We start from the raw sequence: 21,375 nt of genomic DNA, 5'->3' as shown, positions 1-21,375 counted from the left end.
CCAGCCTTCAATTGAAAATTTAGCCAATTAAATTCAGCAACAAAAAAGTCATTAATAGGCAGGTTAGTTAAAGAATTCCGCCTCCTCCTCACTTATCTTAGTTCACGGCACCCCACACAAGTTAAATCATATCAAGACCAACAAAAGAAACTGACTGACGGATGGACAAAGAAGTCACTAAGCAGGTAAGTTAAATAGTTTTTGATTTATTAAATACAGCTATATATCACAATTATACAGTTTTGTTATTTAAACTAAAAATATTGTGAAATTATGTTTTTTTTTCTTGAAGTGACACACCACCCAAGTCATGCTAGGTTTTTTGGTGAATTTTGACACACCAAGCGCAAAAGGTTGCCCTTCACTGTCCTATAAGATAAAAAGGTAAAGGTTTTCCCCTGACATTAAGTCTAGTCGTGTCCGACTCTGGGGGTTGGTGCTCATCTCAATTTCTAAGCTGAAGAGCCAGCGTTGTCCGTAGACACCTCCAAGGTCATGTGGCCGGCATGACTTCATGGAGCGCCGTTACCTTCCAGCTGGAGTGGTACCTATTAATCTACTCACATTTGCATGTTTTTGAACTGCTAGGTTGGCAGAAGCTGGAGCTAATAGCGGGCGCTCACTCCGCTCCCAGGATTTGAACCTGCGACCTTTCGGTCTGCAAGTTCAGCAGCTCAGTGCTTTAACACACTTCGCCACCGGGGCTCTTGCCTATAAGATAGGCTGCCACTTTTCTTTACATGAAGAGAGATCCCATTTCAATCCACATGTAATCCATCTATCCATATGTATGCAACCAATACTAACTTTTAATTCGTTGAACAGTTTCTAAAAGGTTCTATCACAGTTTCACTTTAGCATGTGGCTCTAAATTGCCCCAAAATGTTGCTGAGCTCAAGCAATTGTTCACACAGTCCTTACCGCATCATGACATGAAGTATATACAATGTCCACAGAGGCCATATTTTCATCCAGAAAGTGGCGACGGATGGCAATAGCATTGCAGCCACAGCAGTTATCTTCCTCAATAGTGACACCAGGGGCATAGCGAGGTCGAGCAGGGCAAAGACAACAGCATCTTTAAAGGAAAACAATAGGTAAATATGTGTAAAAAAAGCAGAAATATTAAAAAAAAGAAACAAAAAAGCAAGAGAAGAATCTATTGTGTACAAAACAACATACAGTTTCTAGGTAATATTGTCATAGCAATTAAGATTGTACATTAGTAACACTTCCTTTAGTTCAACATAGCACAAAAAGAGAAACAGGATTCTCCTGTGACTGATGCATAAGCTCTATACCAATTTTACATTCCCAACTCCTGCAAATCATAACTAGGTATCAGAGTTTGTCTCTGTGGGCCCCATTACTTCTTGCTTCTCTTCTTCACTGATAGAATTCACCAGCCTTTCTTAATAAGATCCAGCCAAAAAGTGTTGCCAAACTATGGTATAGAGCAGGGCTTCTTAAACCTTTCCCACCTATGACCCATTTTCGCTTGAGAAATCTTTACACGATTTCTGGTATATAGGTATATAGAACAGGTATACAAATCCAGCATTTATTGATAACAATATGTAACATGATTTTTGTTCCTGGGTTATAAATGAAGTTTCAACTACTTTCAAAGTAAGTACCTTACAATTAAACAGGAACAACACTTTCAAACCAGGAACAGACATTTTTTCACGTTACATAGTGTAATCACAAAGAATTTTATTTTAAAACAATTCTTTGCTATACATATCCTTTTACCATTTATTAAAGATGCATACTAACAAGATGGATGTGCTTGCTTATTTTTAGATACAAATTAAATCTTGACTAAATATTTGATACAGCAGGATGTAGACATCTTCAACACTTTTCATGTCACAGTGGCATGCTGGGCTTGCAACCTCAAGTGGCAGAATATACTCTGTTGCCTCTCCTTTTCTCCTGGAGTCATGTAAAATTGTAAATGGCTAAAACAGCTACTAAGTGGTAATTTACACAAATTTTTCACGACCTCCAAATTTAGCTAGGGGACTCAAATGGGGTCATTGGTATAGAGTAGGTGTGAACTACTTTGAGGAGTGCAAAGACCTTTTCTAACCTTCTGTTGATATCAACATTTTTCAAAACCCAGAGGTCTCCATGCAAAATAAAATATCCCAGCATTTGCCACAATGCTTCTTCTCTTCCTAATCTTTTAGGCTAAAGTGGTCCAGCTAAAGTTGTCCATGTACCCTGGTTAATTGAGGGAACAGGATGTTGGATTAGAAAGGCCTTCAGTCACATTTTCTCATGTTATTAGCTGTAATCAGTTCTCCCAAATTTCCAATCCACCCTTAAATTTGTATGCTCATTTTTTTTTTCAATGGGAGGTGTCTAGGTGTGAAATTTGAGCTCTATTAAACTATATACAGCCCATAACATACAATCCTTTATTTACAGACAACTTTGGTTAGCACTAATCAACATTTGACCAGTTCCACATAATATGGCTATGATTATACAAACAGGAAATGGAGGAAGTAGTGTGTGCTTTAGACAGGAAGAAGAAAGGTGAGCAAGAATACAGCATCTGGCTATAATTATTGCTGCACTAAAAACAAAGACAGATGTAACATGGAAACTTTCTGAAGATAAGTGTATAGAAGGCTACTATTTGTGATAGTTCTGTATTACATCCAAAGATATAGTATTCCTTTGAATTAACAGTTAATGAACAACCCCCACACCCACGAAGTATTTGATCCCAGATTTCATGTGGATAATCAGAATGAAGGATTTTGACCAAAGAATACCACAGAGCTACATCGGAGGTCCCAGAAATTGTCTATAGGGCATACTTTTTCAGATGTGGATATATGGAATCACAGATAGCAGTCCCATGGACACAGGGCTATACTATAATGGGGAGTGTGTGAAGGATACTATCCCATTATGTCTTGCTTGGGAGAAGTGGGTTTGAAAATAGGTAACTATTTTTAGGCTAAATGAAGATTAAACTGGAAAGATGGAGGTTGAACCAAGGAAATGATGCAGGTGGAAAGAGCTAACCCCTTTCACACAGCACCATGGCTTCAAGCAAAACGTCCCCTTTCAATGGCTTTTTATCAAAGAATGAGTTATTGGGTCTCCCATATCACATCTAGTTTACCCCTGAGAAATAAGACAAGAAACTGTATAGGAACTGTTCCGTCCCCCAGGACGATGATTTGCCTTACATTTTGTTTCAGCCTCTGGCTGCAAAAGCCCAGGAAAAGTGGCTTGGAGTCTGCAAGAGCTGGCTGCAGTTTTCTTTGCAATGATTGGTCAAAGAGTACAACATCTTAGGACCGCCCTTTTTTACCAGGGTCTAGTCTCCATTTTGGAGCCTCATTTTGGCTATAGTCTTCCAACGTGCTGCAGTTGTGCAAGCTAACTGGGACAAATCATCCTCAAAACCAGGCCAATCTAAGCCTATCCAAATTAGATAAGTATTGAATTATACTGATCTGGAATAGGAAATCTAGTTAGAGGAGCAGGGTTATTCCGTCGCTTCTAGAACTAATCTTTGCTGTAAAGATAGGGAAGGAAAGAGTTTCTCCTTCTAATATAGACAGCGTGATTAGGGTATAGTGGTTTTATAATCACCTTTGCCTTCTGGAACCAGGGATAATTCCGCAACTAAAACCTATAGAAATTTGTTTCATTTTCTGTAACTTTAAGATCTGTGCCAGGTTTACAACCTTGTATGAATAAACATCCTTTTTTGAAGTTTTCCAGACTCAGTCGTTCAATATTTTTAGGACAGCTTATAGGGATTTGCAGTTCGCCCGGATAAAGGACGGCACGTTTCAGCTTTATAGTTTTTTTATTGTCTGGCGAACGGCACAGTTTTGAGTTCGATCAGCGGTTTTTCCGCTTGAGCTAGCCTGCACGGCCATAGAGACTTTGATTTTGTTGGTCTGTTGCAGTGAAGCTTGCTGCCAGGCCGATAGGCAAGTGAGAGAGTGGGGCTCCATTCCTTCAGCCTCTGCAGTATCCTGCTCTTCACCTCGCGTGTGTGCGAGTAGCCCCGCGGCTGCTTCTGCAATTGCACGGCTGTGCAAAACCCAGCAATCTACCCTGAGCTCCTTCGGCGGCAGGCATCGAGCCGCGGAGCTCCAGCAGTAGTCTTTGGGCTCACACGGAGGTGGTGAGTCCAGAAGCACCAGGCCGGGACCCAGATAAGCCTGGCAACTCCGAAAGAAAGTTCTGGCTGAGTCTTCACAGTGGCTAGGATCTCGGCCGGGACAGTCGCCTGGCGGTGGTGACCTGCCTCATCGTCCGGCAGTGGTGACCTGCCTCATCGTCCTGCGGTGGTGACCCGTTTCATCGACCTGCGGTGGTGACCTGTTTCATCGACCTGCGGTGGTGACCTGTTTCATCGACCTGCGGCGGTAACCTGTCTCATCGTCCTGCGGTGGTGACCTCCCTTCACAGCGGGGAGGAGGCGTCTCTTCTCTCCTCCTTTCCAAAGCCAGCCTCGGTGCTCCTTCGGCGGCAGGCCTCGAGCCGCAGAGCACGAGGTGCTTGAAAATTTGGCGAAGTCGCCATTTTGGCAGTTTACGTCACTCGGGCAAGGGAGGTATCAAGTGGCAAGTTGCTGTCAGTTGGCATTTTGCAGCTTGCCCACCAAAGTCTGGCACCAAAGGTCACAATCTTTGTAAAGTATAGTTACTTAGTGATATATATTGCTATGGTTAAGTGCTGTGCATTGTATTATATATTGCATTTGCTTTTATTGTAAATTTACTTGCAGGTATATTGCATTTGCCTTTGTTGTAAATTTACTTGCTACTAAGAATATATAATGTCTATGCAATTTCAAGATGATACAGATGGTATATCTCCTCCTGAGGCTGAAATTAGGAATGAAAGGCCCCAAAGGATAAAGCACCCTTCAGCCAAGATGCTAGCCCATCTAATAGATGAAAAGGAGCTCCTCCATGTGAGGTTAGGTTCGGCATGGGAGCGCATTGTAACATTAATGGGCAGAATAGAGAGCTTGGGTATTACAAGGGTGCCATCCATATTACAGACAGACCTTGAAGAGACCTTCGGTCTTTGGAGGGGTTTGGTGTCTAAGATAGTCCAGGTCCTCGAGCGCATTAACGCCAAGGATTCAGAGCTAGAAATAGTGAGTGTTTTAGCTGACACTAATGAGAAAGAAAATAGGGTGAAGGCAATCCTAGCTTCCTTATGCAGCCATGAGACCAATCTTTTAAAATCACCTGCTGTGGCACTTAGTCTTAAGTCCAACCGCTCTAGCCAGGTATCTAAACTAAGGGAGTGTGCATCGTCTAAACACAGCCACTCTAGCAAGTCTTCTGCTGCTGGGAGTGCCATCTCTTCCCTAGCTGCCTTGCACATTAAGGAGGCTGCACGTCTGGAGCTACAGAGCAAGGTTGCGGAGGCGGAAGCTGATGCAAAAGCAGCTGACCACACTTTCCACCTTAAAGAGGAGGAACAGCGACTCCAAATAGAACAGGCCCAAAGGCAATGTGAAATAGAAATGCTTAGAATAAGGATGGATGCTACTGCCAAAAAGGTAAAGGCTGAGACTTTGGCCAAGGTCCTAAGTGGGCAACTCACAGAAGAAAATGTAAGTCAGTTGCCGAAGCAGGACCCTTCTTCCAAGGTGCTTGTGCATCTTAATAGCTTAAACAGCCAGCTTTCTGACGAGGAACATGAAGACTTCTCCGTTCGGTCAGAACAGGGCCCTAAAGTTGCCTTCAGGCTGCCGGAAGTTCAAAGCGTCATAGCGGGGAGCTCCTCTTTGCTCAGTTTGCCTGTGCCTCCTACTAAGATTCCTGAGCAGTCAGCCAAACCATCAAAGCCTATCACCAATTGGGCCCTACAAGCAAGTCCAAAAGGAACCATCTGTTCGTCTACAGACGATGCCTTCCCTCCAAAGGATCAAAGGTCGACACCAGGAGCACGGGATTTCTCCCTGCAGCAGCCAACGCCACATAAGACACCGTCAACACCAGAATCCCAACTCGTCTTGATCCTTAGAAGTCCCAAAAGAGACCTCAAGGACAAGGGAGTCGAAAAGTTTTCAGACAAGCCTGAAGAGTTCCTTCTCTGGAAGGTTACCTTCAAGAGGGCAATTAGAGACTTAAAGTTGTTGCCTGAAGAAGAGCTGACCCTGCTAGGCGCCTGGTTGGGTCCAGCATCATCTTCTCAAGTTAAGAGAATATATTCAGCCCATGTAGCTGACCCCGACAAAGCCTTGGAAAAGGCTTGGGACAGATTACATCAGCGGTATGGAGCTAGCACGGAGATTGAAGCATCTCTAATGGACATGCTGCAAAGGTTCCCAACCTTGAAGCTCAAGGACTGCAAGCTCCTGTGGGACCTCAGTGATCTTCTTGCAGAGTTAGAGTCGGCCAAGGAGAATCCAGAGTTGCCTGGACTGCAGTGCCTCGATCAGCATCTGTCCCAGCGGCAGATTCTGGGCAAACTTCCCTTCGCCCTGCAGGAAGACTGGGGAAAACAGGTTTTTAACTACAAGGAGGCCCATTCTCAGGCGTACCCACCGTTTTCCCATCTGGTCCAGTTCATCACCAGAGCGGCCAGGGAAAGGAATGATCCACAGACGGGCCTGCCCACCTTATATCAGGGGATCCATCCAGGGAAGGCACCTGAAGTGGACAAGAAACCACCTAGAGAGGCCAATAGACCTGTCAGCGTAAAGGCAGTCGAAACTCAACACAAGACTGACGAACCCAGGTCAGAGGTAAAAGAGTTGCTTTGCCCTATTCACCAAAAGCCTCACAGCTTGGCCAACTGCAGGGAGTTTAGTAGGAAGACATACAAAGAAAGGCAACAGCTAGTTCAAAAGCAGGGAATCTGCTTTAGATGCTGTGGAGCAACTCCACACTTTGCATCCAACTGCAAAGAAAACGTCAAGTGTGAGAAATGCAACAGCCTCAAGCATTGCACTGCAATGCACAACTCCAGTGTCATCTCCTACCCCAAAGGGAACGCTTCACCAAAAGAAAAGTCAGCAGTCGAAGACACCGACAAGCCAGCCGTACCAGAGATGCAGGTGGAGGTTTCAGCAGTCGCCTGTACAGAGCTGTGTTCTGACTCGCAACAGTTAAGAGTTTGTCATCCTATCTGCCTAGCGGATGCATATCCAGCCAAGAGCCCTTGGCTTAGAATGAGACTCTATGTGGCCCTGGATTCACAGAGCGACGCCTCCCTGGCTACTCCAGAGTTCTTCCGCATGTTTGACCTTAAAACCAAGATGGTCGACTACACTATGACTACGTGTGCAGGAAAAAAGAAGTTGCAGGGTCGCATAGCATCTGGCTTTGTTGTCTCCTCTTGCGACCAGAAGAGACAGTTCAAGCTGCCAGACCTGATTGAGTGCTCCTCCATCCCTCGGAACAAAAAGCAAATTGTAACTAAAGAAGTTGTGGAGGCTCATCCACATTTGCGACGGTTAAAGAATGCTATACCAGCCTTTCAGCCAGATGTGGACATTGCCCTTTTGCTTGGCTCGGACTGCCCGAGCTTGTTCTGTGTGAACGACCAAGTTAAAGGACCCCCAGGTGCACCCATCGCACAACAACTGCCATTAGGCTGGACAGTTATAGGCCTGGTGTGCATAGACAGGATGCACCCACCATCGTCGTTGGACTCCAATCAAGCACACGTGCTTAAAGGTGGACGTCCTACACTTGTGCGCAGTTGCCTAAGTCACATCTCAGTCTACTGCCAAGCAATAACTCCAGAGTATTCCTCCATCTTCAAAGTCTCTGAGAGAGACGAAGCCACAGCGCTCTCGAAAGATGAGCAAAGGTTTTTGGACATTATGAATGCTCAAGTCTCACGAAGTGCAGAGGTGAAAGCCTGCAAATCAACCACAGAAATCAAGATGGGCCAAAGATCTTGCCTGGAACCACACCGTTTTGAACGTTTTTCGGAGTGGCACAGTCTTCTTAGAGCAGTTGCTATGCTTATACATCGTTTAGCTTGCAAAGATAGTGAGCCTTTACAGGTCCAGGATATGATAAAGGCTAAGAGCGTCATATTCGAGTCAGTGCAGAGATCTGTTTTCAAGCAGGAAATAGCTAGGCTAGAGCAAGGGCTCAACATCCCTAATCAAAGTCTTCTAAATGAGTTAAACCCATTTCTAGACAAGGAGGGTATTTTGAGAGTTGGAGGAAGGTTAGCCAAGGCTAAACTCAAGGTATGCATAAAAAACCCCATCATCATACCCCCTAATAGTCACACTGCATTGCTGCTCGTTCGGCATCACCATGAAAGGATCCATTATCAGGGTAGAACTCTAACTGAGGCAGCCCTTAGAAATGAAGGTCTGTGGGTAGTTAATGCCAAAAGGTTGGTCAACAGTTGTATTTTCAAATGTGTTAAATGCAGGTGCCTTAGGCGAAACTGTCAAAGTCAGTTAATGGCAGAACTACCTCAGGATAGGACTTTGACAGACCCACCCTTTTCCCATGTGGGAATCAATGTGTTTGGTCCTTGGGAAATTGTTACAAGAAAAACCAGTGGTGTTGTAAATAACAAAAGATGTGCGGTTTTGTTTACTTGTTTGTCAGTACGAGCTGTCCATATAGAGGTTGCAGAGGGAATGGACACTTCATCATTCGTAAATGCCTTGAAAAGGTTCATAGCCCTCAGAGGGCCAATTAAGTCAATTTGGTCGGACTGTGGCACCAATTTTGCATGTGCAGACCTTAGCCAACCACTTCTGGAAGAGGTGGAAGGCCGAATACTTAAGCCAGCTTCGAACCAGATGACTCTAGCAAACCCCAAAGGACAATGTCAAGGTGGGAAACCTTGTGTTGCTAAAGGACAAAGACTTGCCCCGCCATGCCTGGCCTATGGGCATTATACTAAAGATCTTTCCTTGCCCTGACGGTAAGGTTAGGAAAGTTCAGATAAAGACTAATAGTAAGGACAAAACGTCTGTCCTAGACAGACCAACCAGCAATCTCGTGTTGCTTGTCCAAAGTGTGTAAGTTTTATACTGTTTTATTGTTGTGTATACAAAGGTGTTTGTATGTTTTTGAGTGGTAAATTCCCACATCCTGGGAATTTAAGCGGGGAGTGTTCCGTCCCCCAGGACGATGATTTGCCTTACATTTTGTTTCAGCCTCTGGCTGCAAAAGCCCAGGAAAAGTGGCTTGGAGTCTGCAAGAGCTGGCTGCAGTTTTCTTTGCAATGATTGGTCAAAGAGTACAACATCTTAGGACCGCCCTTTTTTACCAGGGTCTAGTCTCCATTTTGGAGCCTCATTTTGGCTATAGTCTTCCAACGTGCTGCAGCTGTGCAAGCTAACTGGGACAAATCATCCTCAAAACCAGGCCAATCTAAGCCTATCCAAATTAGATAAGTATTGAATTATACTGATCTGGAATAGGAAATCTAGTTAGAGGAGCAGGGTTATTCCGTCGCTTCTAGAACTAATCTTTGCTGTAAAGATAGGGAAGGAAAGAGTTTCTCCTTCTAATATAGACAGCGTGATTAGGGTATAGTGGTTTTATAATCACCTTTGCCTTCTGGAACCAGGGATAATTCCGCAACTAAAACCTATAGAAATTTGTTTCATTTTCTGTAACTTTAAGATCTGTGCCAGGTTTACAACCTTGTATGAATAAACATCCTTTTTTGAAGTTTTCCAGACTCAGTCGTTCAATATTTTTAGGACAGCTTATAGGGATTTGCAGTTCGCCCGGATAAAGGACGGCACGTTTCAGCTTTATAGTTTTTTTATTGTCTGGCGAACGGCACAGGAACACAACAGGAAGTCACAGAACACTTGAAGAATAAATATGTCAATATCTGCTTTTCTATAGCTGAACTTTTCAGCCACAACTAACTGCCAGAACAAGCATTTCCTTGAATCTGTTTCTTTGCAAACTCCAGTTCCTTATAGTTGAAAGCTTGGAGCAAATAAACTTGCATGTCCAACAGCTGAACACATGAAGTTTACCACTTAATTTTAAGCAGAAATGGAAACTATTCATTAAAATAGGTGTTTGTCTGTATAATTACACAATAGTTTCTTTAGAACTGGTCACCAAACAAAAGTATATGGTAATGGTTTGCACTGATGCTGTCGAGAGTCAGTTAACCATTCTTTTTCTCAGTTAGCCTCGATGGTTCTATAAAATCCATGGACTGTGGACTGGGATTCAAGGACATATTTGTCCTTGAATTCCAATCTACAGGATCTTACCTTAAAACAACACCATTATCAAGATAAGCTGTTGTTTTGGCATGAGGACTTCTGTGCAACTGATAAGGTAAAGGTTTTCCCCTGGCACTAAGTCTAGTCATGTCCAACGCTGGAGGTTGGTACTCATCTCCATTTCTAAGCCAAAGAGTCAGCGTTGTCCGTAGACATCTCCAAGGTCATGTGGCCAGCATGATTGCATGGAGCGCCGTTACCTTCCCACCGGAGTGGTACCTATTGATCTACTCACATTCGCATGTTTTCGAACTGCTAGGTTGACAGAGGCTGGGCCTAGCAGCGGGAGCTCACCCCACTCCCCGGATTCGAACCACTGACCTTTCAGTCAGCAAGTTGAGCAACTCAGCGGTTTAACCTGCTGCGCCACCACAGACTCCGCACAACTTATACCAACCTATTTATTTTGGATTAGCAGTCATCCCCATGGAGATTGTTAAAGTCCCTGTATGGATTTCTAGGTATGCTAATTCACTCACAAAACCTTCTACCAGAAAAAAGCAATTCTTTCTTGAGATAGTTCCCATCTCCCTATGGGTTTAAGTTTGCTACAGCTGCAGTTACAAAAAGCAATTATCTACAGTGCCTTTAGGTATGTTCAAATGTACCAAGAACAATTCATGGAGAACATAATGTTGATTAAGATTTATGGATCTTCTTGTGTCTCATCAAAGTTGAATACTAATTAGTTTTAATGATCTGTTCATTTATTACAAAAACCAGTAAGATTAATGTTATATGTTTCCAAAAAAAATAAAAATAGATTGCATGGAAACATCATTCAATTTATGATCTGACTGCATTTTGTAGTGTTTTAATATGTTATTTAAAATAACTTTACTAGAATTCAGCAAGTAACAAGATTCACAAATTAATACTGTTATACTTTTAATTTATTAATTCAACATGTAAGACTTTTCATTTATTTGATTTGAAATTTTCAGGTTCACAAAACAACTGTGAGGGAGTTGATACATTTGTGCTATTAGTTATTTGTTTTCAGGAACTTTAAAGTTCAGCCCAAAAAGTGGATATTCCTGGAAAATTTGCAGAAGTAATTTACCTCCATCTTGACATTTCCACAATTCGTTGAATTGTAATCTGGAAATGGCACTGATTTTATTGGCATAGTTATATCTTGATGTACACAAGATATCAGCAGGTCCCATGCAGACCAAAACAGGGTTTTATTTCTAGAATTGTTCTGGCCTGATGAGATGTAAGTGAATTTTTGGGACCCTGGTATAAAATTATATGTGTTATGTCGAACCACATTGCTCATGACCCTGAGAACTCCATCCCAACAGTGAGGTGTAGTGGTGGCACTGAGAGCCACTCATTGATCTTAAACTTTGTAGGCTCATGTTTAACTTGTTGTCCACGAGGACTCCAAGGTCTTTTTCACACATACTGCTGTCGGGCCAGGCATCCCCCATTCTGTATCTTTTCATTCAATTTTTTCTGCCGAAGTGAAGTATCTTGCATTTGTCCCTGTTGAACTTCATTTTGTTAGTTTTGGCCCATCTCTCTAGTCTGTTAAGATTCTGCTCATGTCTTCTGGAGTGTTAGCTATTCCTCCCAGTTTGGTGTCATCTGCAGACTTGATGATCGTGCCTTCTAACCCTTCGTCTATGTCGTTAATAAAGATGTTGAACAGAACCGGGCCCAGGACGGAACCCTGCGGCACTCCACTCATGACTTCTTTCCAAGATGAAGATGACGCATTGGTGAGCACCCTTTGGGTTCGTTTGCTTAGCCAATTACAGATCCACCTAACCGTAGTTTTGTCTAGTCCACATTTTAATGTACAGAGGTTACACTAATTTTATGTCTGTGTGGTCCACATGTATAATAAAGCTTCCCAAGTCTTTTTTGAGTACAAGAACTATAATCCTCTACACAGCTCTTAGGAAGTAAATCATACTAAAATCAGTAGACTTTCTTCTTAGTAAAGAAATATGATTGACCTGTAAAATATGCAGATCTATTAAGGAAGAATGATCAGGTAAATGCGTAAAAGAAATATGTGAAGTGTACAGTGGGTTAAATGTGTATCAAATACAATAGCTTCTTAAATATACAAAAAGTGAAGCGAGCCCAATGCATTTAAACAAGCACAGACTTAGGTAGATATTATGGAACAATATTTTACAGGATAGGCAGAGATGCTAAAGGAAGATTACCAGGAAAAGCACATTCAAGAGAAAAAGTATCACTGAAAAAGATGAAAATAAATGAAGAATTCATGAGAAGTAGGGAGAAAGAAGCAATCAAATAAAGCAGAAGACAAGAGAGACAGCCTGGATGAACACTTACGAGCAAGATCTAGCCAGTCGACAGAGTCCACAAGCAGGCTTTCTCATCAAGTACATTGGCCAGCCATAAGCAGCCAGTGCAAAGAGCATATAGTAACAGACTTCTTTGTAACGAAGCATTTCTTGCTGGAAGAAACAAAAGAAATGTTCATTACGTAAGATGACTCATTCAGTCATTCAATATCAGTTCTCAAAAAATGAATGTAAAGTTAGATTAAGTTCCAAATTCTACTGAGTACTTCATGCTAACAGTCTTCTCGAATGAAGAAAAAGAATCAGCAGCCAATGACCCATTAAACCTTAGTGACTACTGCTATGGAACAAAGTCTTAGATTTGTGTGCCTCCCTCCTCGTCCACTCAACAGGACTACTGAGGAGAATGGAAGCTTTTACTTGTTTTTAAACTAACTGGAGTGCCTCGCTACTTCCAAACAGTAGCAACTCTAGTTGGTTTAAGCTATAACAAGCCAGGATAATGAAGCTACCCATCTGATCCTGGAATAGATTCTACTACTCATAGTTAGTAAGGTTAGATGTAATGAGGAATTGTGGTTACTCAGCGGCTTTTGATACCTTCGACTACAGGATCTTTCTGGGCCATTTTCATTGGGATGGGACTGAGAAGCACTGTTTTACAACAGCTCTGTTCCTCCTGGAGGGTCATATCCAGAAGGTGGTGCTGGGGAACTCCTGTTTGAACCCCTGGACATTGTCCTGTGGATTCTGTTCCCCCCCTCCCAAAAAATGCTATTTAACATATACATAAAACCGCTGGGAGAGGTCAACTAGAGTTTTGGAATACAGTGCCACCTATATGCAGATGAAACCCAACTCTACTACTCCATCTAAAGCCAAGGAAGCTGTCCTGACCCTAAACCAGTGTCTGTCATCAATAATGGACTGGATGAGGGCAAACGAACTGAAACTTCATCCAGACAAGACAGAGGTATTCCTGGGCAGTAGGAAGGCAGATCAGGGAATAGGGATCCAGCCTGTGCTGGATGGGGTCACACTCCCCCTAAAGACACAGGTTTACAGTTTGTGAGTCCTCCTGGAATCAGCACTGAACCTAGAGGCCCAGGTATCTGCGGTGGCCAGGAGCGGCTTTGCACAATTAAAACTTGTGTGCCAACTGTGCCCATTCTTTGAGAAGCTGGATCTGACCAGTGGTACATGCCTTAGTTACATCCCAACGGGATTACTTTAATGCACTCTACATAGGACTGCCTTTGAAGAGTGCTCAGAAATTTCAGCTGGTCCAAAGAGCTGCAGCCAGGTTGCTAACTGGGGCTGCCTGCAGGGAGTGGACAACCCCCCTGTTGCAACAGTTTCACTGGCTGCCAGTTTGTTTCCGGGAACAATTCAAAGTGTTGGGTATGACCTTTAAAGCCCTCGATTCCTCAGGTCCAGGCTATTTGGCTGACTGCATCTCCTCGTATGAACCTGCTCAGCCCCTAAGATCTTCAGGAGAGGCCTTTCTTCTCAGTCCCACCTTCATCTCAGACTTGGTTGGTGGGAAAAGGAGGGCAGGCCTTTTCAGTGGCTACCCCTTGAATCTGGAACTCCCTGCCCAGGGAAGCCAGAATGGCCCCCTCCCTGCAATCCTTCCAGTAGCAGGCTTTCAAAGAAGGCGGTTTAAATATCTAATCAGGGGTGCTGTAATTTTTAGCTTTATGTTTTTATGAATTTCAACTGTCATTTTAAATACCATTTATAATTAATTCTGTTTTAATGTTTGTATATTTTTAGATTTTAAATTGTATTAAAATGCTTTTAATGTAAGTTGCTCTGAGTCTCCTTGTGGAGAGAAAGCGTGGGGTATAAATAAACAAACATAATAATAATAATAATAATAATAATAATAATAATAATAATAATATGAAAGCACCCAATTTCTTCCATGTCAGAGGAGGATGAGGAATGCAGAAGCCAAGGACAAGCATCACATGGGAAAAGACCCAAAGAATCTGGGTTTCAGAGCTACTTAAGAGCTGTTCCTAAGTCAAACTAAATTTGTATTTGCCTTTCCAAGACACTAATAAAAAAGTACAAGCCCAAGAAAAGCCTATATGTATGTGTGTTTGTACATGTGCATGTGTGTGTGTCACACAATACCTATATGAATTTATTCGAATCTAATGTGCCATCTAATCTATTGCACACCTCAATTTTCAAAACCCTGAAACCAAAAAAAATTATTTGCTGCTGAATGTAATGAATAGCAGCATTAAAATGTGCTCTTTGTAATTTGGCCAAAAAAGTATGCTTTACTGTTGTTTACTGCTTAAAATTCCTTCATTATAAACAATTGTGTTAGAACACCAAGTTTCCAGTGATGGAAAACAAAACTTTGGGGTGTATCTATCCTGTAGAATAAATGCCTTTTAATTGCCTTGGTTCAATGCAATGGAGTCCTGGAAAGTGAAGTTTGACAAGATTTTGAGCCTTCTCTGCCAAAGAATGCTGGTGCCACACCAAACTCCAAATCCCAGGATTGTACAGCATTGAGCCCTGGACATTTAATTAGAGATGACATCCCTCAAAGAGGAGCTCCAGATGCACATCCTGAAGCACATCCCCCTTTAGCTTTGGCTCATAGCTAACATTACTGTATGATGCAAATCTAATGTGCACCACAATTTTGGCAAGGTCATTTAGCCAAAAAAGATAAGCATTAGATTTGAGTAAATACAACATACGTATATCAGAGCTTGTTCGAAAAACCAATCAGCTCCTTACTTCTGCAAACACCTCCCCATTTTAGTTATCTCACATATACCAGTAGTATTGAGCTGAAACAAAAGCCTTGTGCAAGATCTATCTTTTTATTCCATCAATCAGGAAAAATGGGGGATGCATCGGAAATTTGCAGCTTCATGTTTCACTACCCCTACACACAGTTATTTGTAGAAATGAGCCCATAATGATTCACCAAAAACAATTCAAAGATGTGAATATGAGAGAAAAATTGACCTACATGGGCACTTTGAATATAACCATGTAAAGATATTTCAAGATTAACTACACAATGAAAAGCGTTATTGGTTATAGGTATTTTACTCCTCCTTTCAAAGACTACACTAACCCTATGTTGAATTGTTCAGCTGTGACATTAAACACTGGGAAATTCCTGTTGCCAACTTTGGAAATCTAGATAGAAATGAGGTGATGTTTTGGAGGCACAAGTGGGTATGGGGCTGGCAAGTTGCTAGACAGGAGAACTAGTATCCTAGTTTGGTGACAGTGCAATAACATCTGTTTAAGCAAACTGTGTGGGTGTTGTTATCTTTTAATATCTTAATGTCCTTTCATATTTGACCTTTATAACAAATATAAATATTCACATGAAAGAAAAGATAACTGATTCCAACTGAGCTGCTGTAGTGTCAGCTGTTACATCCACCTCACATCAGGGTTTGATACTTACTGAGTTTTTCAGATCCAAATATTTAGTGTTCCTGGTTACTGGCATTCCTGATAAGAAGGCCAAGATATCATTGTTTGCCTGTAAATCAAACACAAATCAGAATTAGCTAATCAAGTGATATCTTCCTGCTTTTACAAAAGAAAAAAAAAACGTATTTGCTCCATGGACTGTCATTTGGAACTGGAATATTCTTACAACATTCTACCTTAGCTTCAACTCCCACCCCTTTTAAAAAAAGATTTGCACTATTAAGCTTAATTGACTGGGAACCAGAAAAACTCTAGTCTAAAGCCAGCAACAGATACAAAAAGACACTATATGCAGTCAAAAAGAAAGCAAAGCTTCAGTGAATAACTGATAAAAACCTTAAAGCAGTTAAAGGCAGATGAGAAGTAAAGGAGACAGAAATAGGTTCAGAATTCAGAGTGCAATGTGATTGGTGACTTGTTCAGTGACATGTGTGCTAGAACAAGGAGTAACTTCTATGTAGAGAAATAAAAGAAAGAATAAGCAACCTCTTCCACAAGATTAAAGAAATTAAAGGAAAATGTAAACCATGAGTGGGGAAGCTAAACAACCTGCAGGTGAATACATCACATGATCCAAGAAGCTGATGTAAAGAATACATCTGAAAATCTATATTAAAAAAGATGAAAGGATAACAAATTCATCCAAGGAAAGAACCATCTGAAGATGAACCCACAATTTGATAGAGTGAAGTGGTAGCTGCACTTGGAAGAATAAATCAGCAGGAGCAGATACCACCAGAAATGCTTTAAGCTATGGAGACAAAATCTACTCTAGTTCCAATTAAAATCTGTCACCAAAGACAGAAAACAAAACAATAGCCCACAGACTGGAAGCACACTATATACACTCCAATCCTTCAGAAAGGGGACATCAGAGATTGCATTAGCTACAGGACGGACCATTGCATTAACCCAATGCAAGCTATGAGTCTGCAAGACCTAAGCAGGGTTTGATGATTGGGTTACTTGGAGGTCTCGCAAGCAGTATCAATTTAGCAATGAATAATTTTTTAAATTAAATTTGTATTATTTAAACACAAAAGAAAAATAGTGATATACATTAACAACCAAACAAAGCACACAACATACAAAAACAGCAACATACATAGTAGACAACACATTCCCGCCATCCTTCCACCCACTGTGGGCTTCCATCCCTGCTCAGTATGATATCTATACCTTATAATACCTACCCCTATAAGTTCCCTAAATAGTTCCCCTTGAGGCATATTCTAGAATGTACTGCATTTATATAACCTGGAGATTAGGCTCTTATTTCCCATATCAAAAATGCACTCCAATTTAGATTTCTTTTCCTCAAACCCTACTTTAGCATTTAAAAAAAATCTATTGTGTAATTGATGAAACCAAAAACAAACTATAATACCTAGTTCTTCCCTCCCTTTTAGGATCCAATGATCATTTTCTTTAAATAGATATTCCCTATAAGATCATATTTCTTCTTTGGATGTTGGCATCCCACCTTTGTATCTCTTCCATATTGTAAGAAGATTTAATCTAATTATATGATTATTGGAGTCTTTGTTTAACTTATCCTTTTTGTACCAGCAATGAACAATTGAGGATAAAAGCAAAAAAGAAAAGAGAAAGAGAAAGGATCTGCATGTGATGGTGTTGATGATGATGACAGCAATGGCGACAGCTGGTCACTTTGTATTACACCTTAGGGATGAGTGTCAAGAACTAAATCCCATCACAACCGATTCACAGTGTTTCTCCAGTGAAAAAAAGTGCAAGTAGTATCCTGCATACTCACCTCATCCAGTACTGCATTCCGTTTTGCCCTCTGCCGCTGACGTAGTAGTACTAGGCCTGCTATGATATCAGATGGAACTATGTCGAGATCTCGGAAAAACTCAGCAAACAAATAGGCAATTTCAGAGTAAGCATCCTAAAATAATCCAAAGAGGGAAAAAGGAGAAATGAATTTGCAATAATCAGCAGATAAAGAACTGTAATTACTCATTAGCCTGATCCTTAAAAAAATAATTCAAGGCATTCTTCCAAAATATTCACTCTGAAATGTATTGCCTGTAAGTTATTATCTGATTCCTTCTAAAGCTGCAGTATCTGTTGATCATACTGTTCTAACATTCTTCCTTCAAGGAGATCCAGGTGGTATACAGAAGTTTCCTTCATTTTATCAGAGTAACACTATGAAGTGGGCTGAAGTGAAATGGCCTATATTTAATTGCTAGTAGGAGATGTACTGAATCAACAGAAATATGGTAAGTCAATATTCATACTTCCATTATTACTAACAACTAGAGTCATATGAATGACACTTAATGGCATCCATCAAGCTTAACAGCTAAAAAGATATTTGATCTCAGGGCTTCAAGGTTCTATTTATCCAAAGCTCTGTTTGATGCCTCACATGTATAAAGCATCTATCTAGGGCACTTTTTTGGCTCAAACTAGATGTCCTTGAGAACTACATGGGCAGTACCCAAAAAAACAGTACAGGCAGAAGTCGGGGCAGTTCCACACTTCATACAGCAATCATGGTTGTTAAAACCAATGGCATACACTCATGATTTCTGTAGCACATATATTAGGTAAAAAACATATTTGCATAATTATGTACCAAGTAGCAAATACCAGGTCTGTGAAACCTGAATAAGGTACGACTTTTCAAAAATGTCTACATAGATTACTACTCCAGAAGCAACTCCGGTTGCTCCTGACACACACAAAAAAACCCTACTTAATAACAATTAATCTGTTTTTATTATATATTTGTGTTTCACAGAATCTTGAATTTATCACTCTCTTTAGGAAATTCCGCTCTAATTCTGGGAGAGGAATACACTTTTTTATTATTTCACTATTCACCACTTTTAATGCTTTTACTTGTACGATTTAAAATGATTATACTCAACTGTTTATAACCTGCAGTTAATTTGCATAGTTTTACAGTGTTCCCTCACTTATCACTGGGGTTAGGTTCCAGGACCACCCGCAATAAGTGAAAGTCCGCGAAGTAGGGACCTATATTTATTTTAATATTTATACATTATTTTAGTAGTTATACACTATTTTAAGTCTTTATCAACCAATCGTGTGTTGATAAATTGCCTCCTTCTCCTCCCATTGCCGCTTGGGCTCTTTTTCTCTCCCTTTGGCTTCTCCTTCCTTAGGCTGTAAATTGTAATTTTTATAATTTATAATAGTCTTTTAGAGTTTATTGAAAATCCGCAAAACAGCAAATCCACAAAAAGTGAAACACAAAGTAGTGAGGGAACACTGTACTACTTTTAGGACAACTTTTATTTCCTTGCAATTGGATAAACAATTTAGATACATGGCTCAATTTGCAATAACTATGAAGACAATGCTCAGATATTTTTTTAAAATAATGTGTTTTTCTTCTGGTCTATTGCAGATGTACTACTGCCCATAACTAAAATATTGGAACTGGATGTATGCCTTTGCGTTCTTTTCCTTACAATAAGATATGGCTAATTTCATTGTATGTGCACTATCCATGTGTAAAAAATTGTCATGAACAAAATACTGCCATAATAATATAATAATAATAAAACTTTATTTATACCCCGCCACCATCTCCCCAACGGGGACTCGGGGCGGCTAACATGGGGCCATGCCCAGAACAATACAATATAACAAAATATAAAACAACATAACATAGCACCATTAAAAATACAATAAATGATAATAGGCATTACATCAAGAAATCAAAAAACAGTGGCAGGCCACGTGAACACAAAGATAAAACCTGGAGTGAGAGGGACATAGGGGTACTCCACTGCGGGCAGGGACATATGGAAGTGGGGTAATCTAGAGGATAGATGTTCGGGGTGGGAGTAACACAGAAGTAACAGAAATTACTCACCAAAGGCACAGTGGAAGAGCCATGTTTTCAAGTCTTTCCTAAAAGCTAACAGCGTGGGAGCTTGCCTAATTTCAGTAGGTAGTGAGTTCCACAATCGGGGGGCCACAGCAGAAAAGGCCCTCTCCCTTGTACTCACAAGGCGGGCCTGGGATAAAGACAGTGGTGATAACAGGGCCTCCCCGGATGATCGTAAAGATTGGGCAGGTTTATGGAAGGAAATACGGTCACGGAGGTAGGTGGGTCCCAAACCATTTAGGGCTTTATAGATGATAGTCTGCACCTTGAATTGGGACCGGAAAATGAACGGCAGCCAGTGGAGCTCCTTAAACAGAGGAGTGGATCTCTCCCTGTAACTTGCCCCCGTTATTAATCTGGCAGCCGAGCGTTGGACCAATTGTAATTTCCGGGCCGTCTTCAAGGGAAGCCCCACGTAGAGCGCATTACAGTAGTCCAGTCTAGAGGTAACTAAGGCATGGACCACCGTGGTCAAATCAGACTTCACGAGGTATGGTCGCAGTTGGCGCACAAGCTTGAGTTGTGCAAAGGCCCTTCCGGCCACCGCCGACACCTGTGCTTCAAGCGTCAACGCTGAATCCAGGAGGACCCCCAAACTGCGGACCTGTGATTTCAGGGGGAGTGCAACCCCGTCCAGCACAGGTTGACACGTGTGATGAACCATGGGCCTTGTAGTCCTGCTCAGGACATTGCAATTCCTGATGAAGATGAAAACTTGGGTTTTTTACCTTCCCAGTCTGAACTGGATTCCTCTCAGCCTGATCTTTCCCAGGCAGATCTGGGAACCTTGCACCTGCAAGAAAGTTGTGCCCCAGAAGTATGTCAAACAACCCCAGAGCCTTCTTCTCCCGTGTTCTTGCGCCGGGAGTTTTGTAAACAACAGAGAAGTTTGGATTCAGCTTCGCGCAGGAGTGCGAGGATAGCAGCTAAGAATGTTGCCAATTAACACTGGTTCTCGTGAGAATCTTTGAGGAGTTTAACATCTGGTCTCAGAGTTTAGCTTTCGTTTCTGATTCCCAGAGAACCGCTTTGGTGAGGAAGTTGGACTCTATATAGGTGTTTTGCCCGCGTAGCAACTTCGCGGAGTCAATTCGTCAGCCTACGGAGCGAGTTGTGTCTGGACAGCGCGCTCCGATTCAAGCCTCGCTTCAGCTCAAGCCTTGCCTTGCTATCCAGCCTTCGCCTTGCTTCCCAGCCTTTGTTTACCTACGGACTTTGCCTTGTTTCCCAGGACTAATCCTTGCCTTGTTTCACGGATTTTACCAAGTTATTCCACGGACCTTGTTCTTGTTCTTAGTTACCTTGTTCCACGTTCAAGCCTTGTTTCAAGTGTCAAGTTATTTCCTAGCCACGTTCACGTTTTATGGACTAAAGGACCTTGTCATCTCCCCTCACTTTGCTTGGCAAAGTGAGTGTTTCGGTTATTGGATTACAACTTTGGACCTTAATATTTCTTATTGGACATTGCTTTT

General features: G+C 41.7%; 1 protein-coding gene across 2 annotated transcripts in view; it reads right to left on the bottom strand.

Annotated features, from left to right (window-relative positions):
* The window catches only part of dagla (diacylglycerol lipase alpha), a 182,979-nt gene that overhangs the window by 45,879 nt on the left and 115,725 nt on the right, over positions 1-21,375 (bottom strand). For both annotated transcript variants that reach the window (XM_003224134.4, XM_008115870.3), the window contains 4 exons: positions 17,789-17,923; positions 15,983-16,060; positions 12,557-12,681; positions 922-1,078 (listed from right to left, as the gene is read on the bottom strand). In XM_003224134.4, the coding sequence (XP_003224182.1) occupies positions 922-1,078; positions 12,557-12,681; positions 15,983-16,060; positions 17,789-17,923 (495 nt within the window). The remainder of the gene's footprint in view (positions 1-921; positions 1,079-12,556; positions 12,682-15,982; positions 16,061-17,788; positions 17,924-21,375) is intronic.

The sequence above is a fragment of the Anolis carolinensis genome, chromosome 1, assembly GCF_035594765.1.
Source record: "Anolis carolinensis isolate JA03-04 chromosome 1, rAnoCar3.1.pri, whole genome shotgun sequence".
NCBI lineage: Eukaryota > Metazoa > Chordata > Lepidosauria > Squamata > Dactyloidae > Anolis > Anolis carolinensis.
The sequence above is the reverse complement of the archived record's forward strand: the minus strand, read 5'-3'. Positions and strand labels throughout refer to the sequence as shown.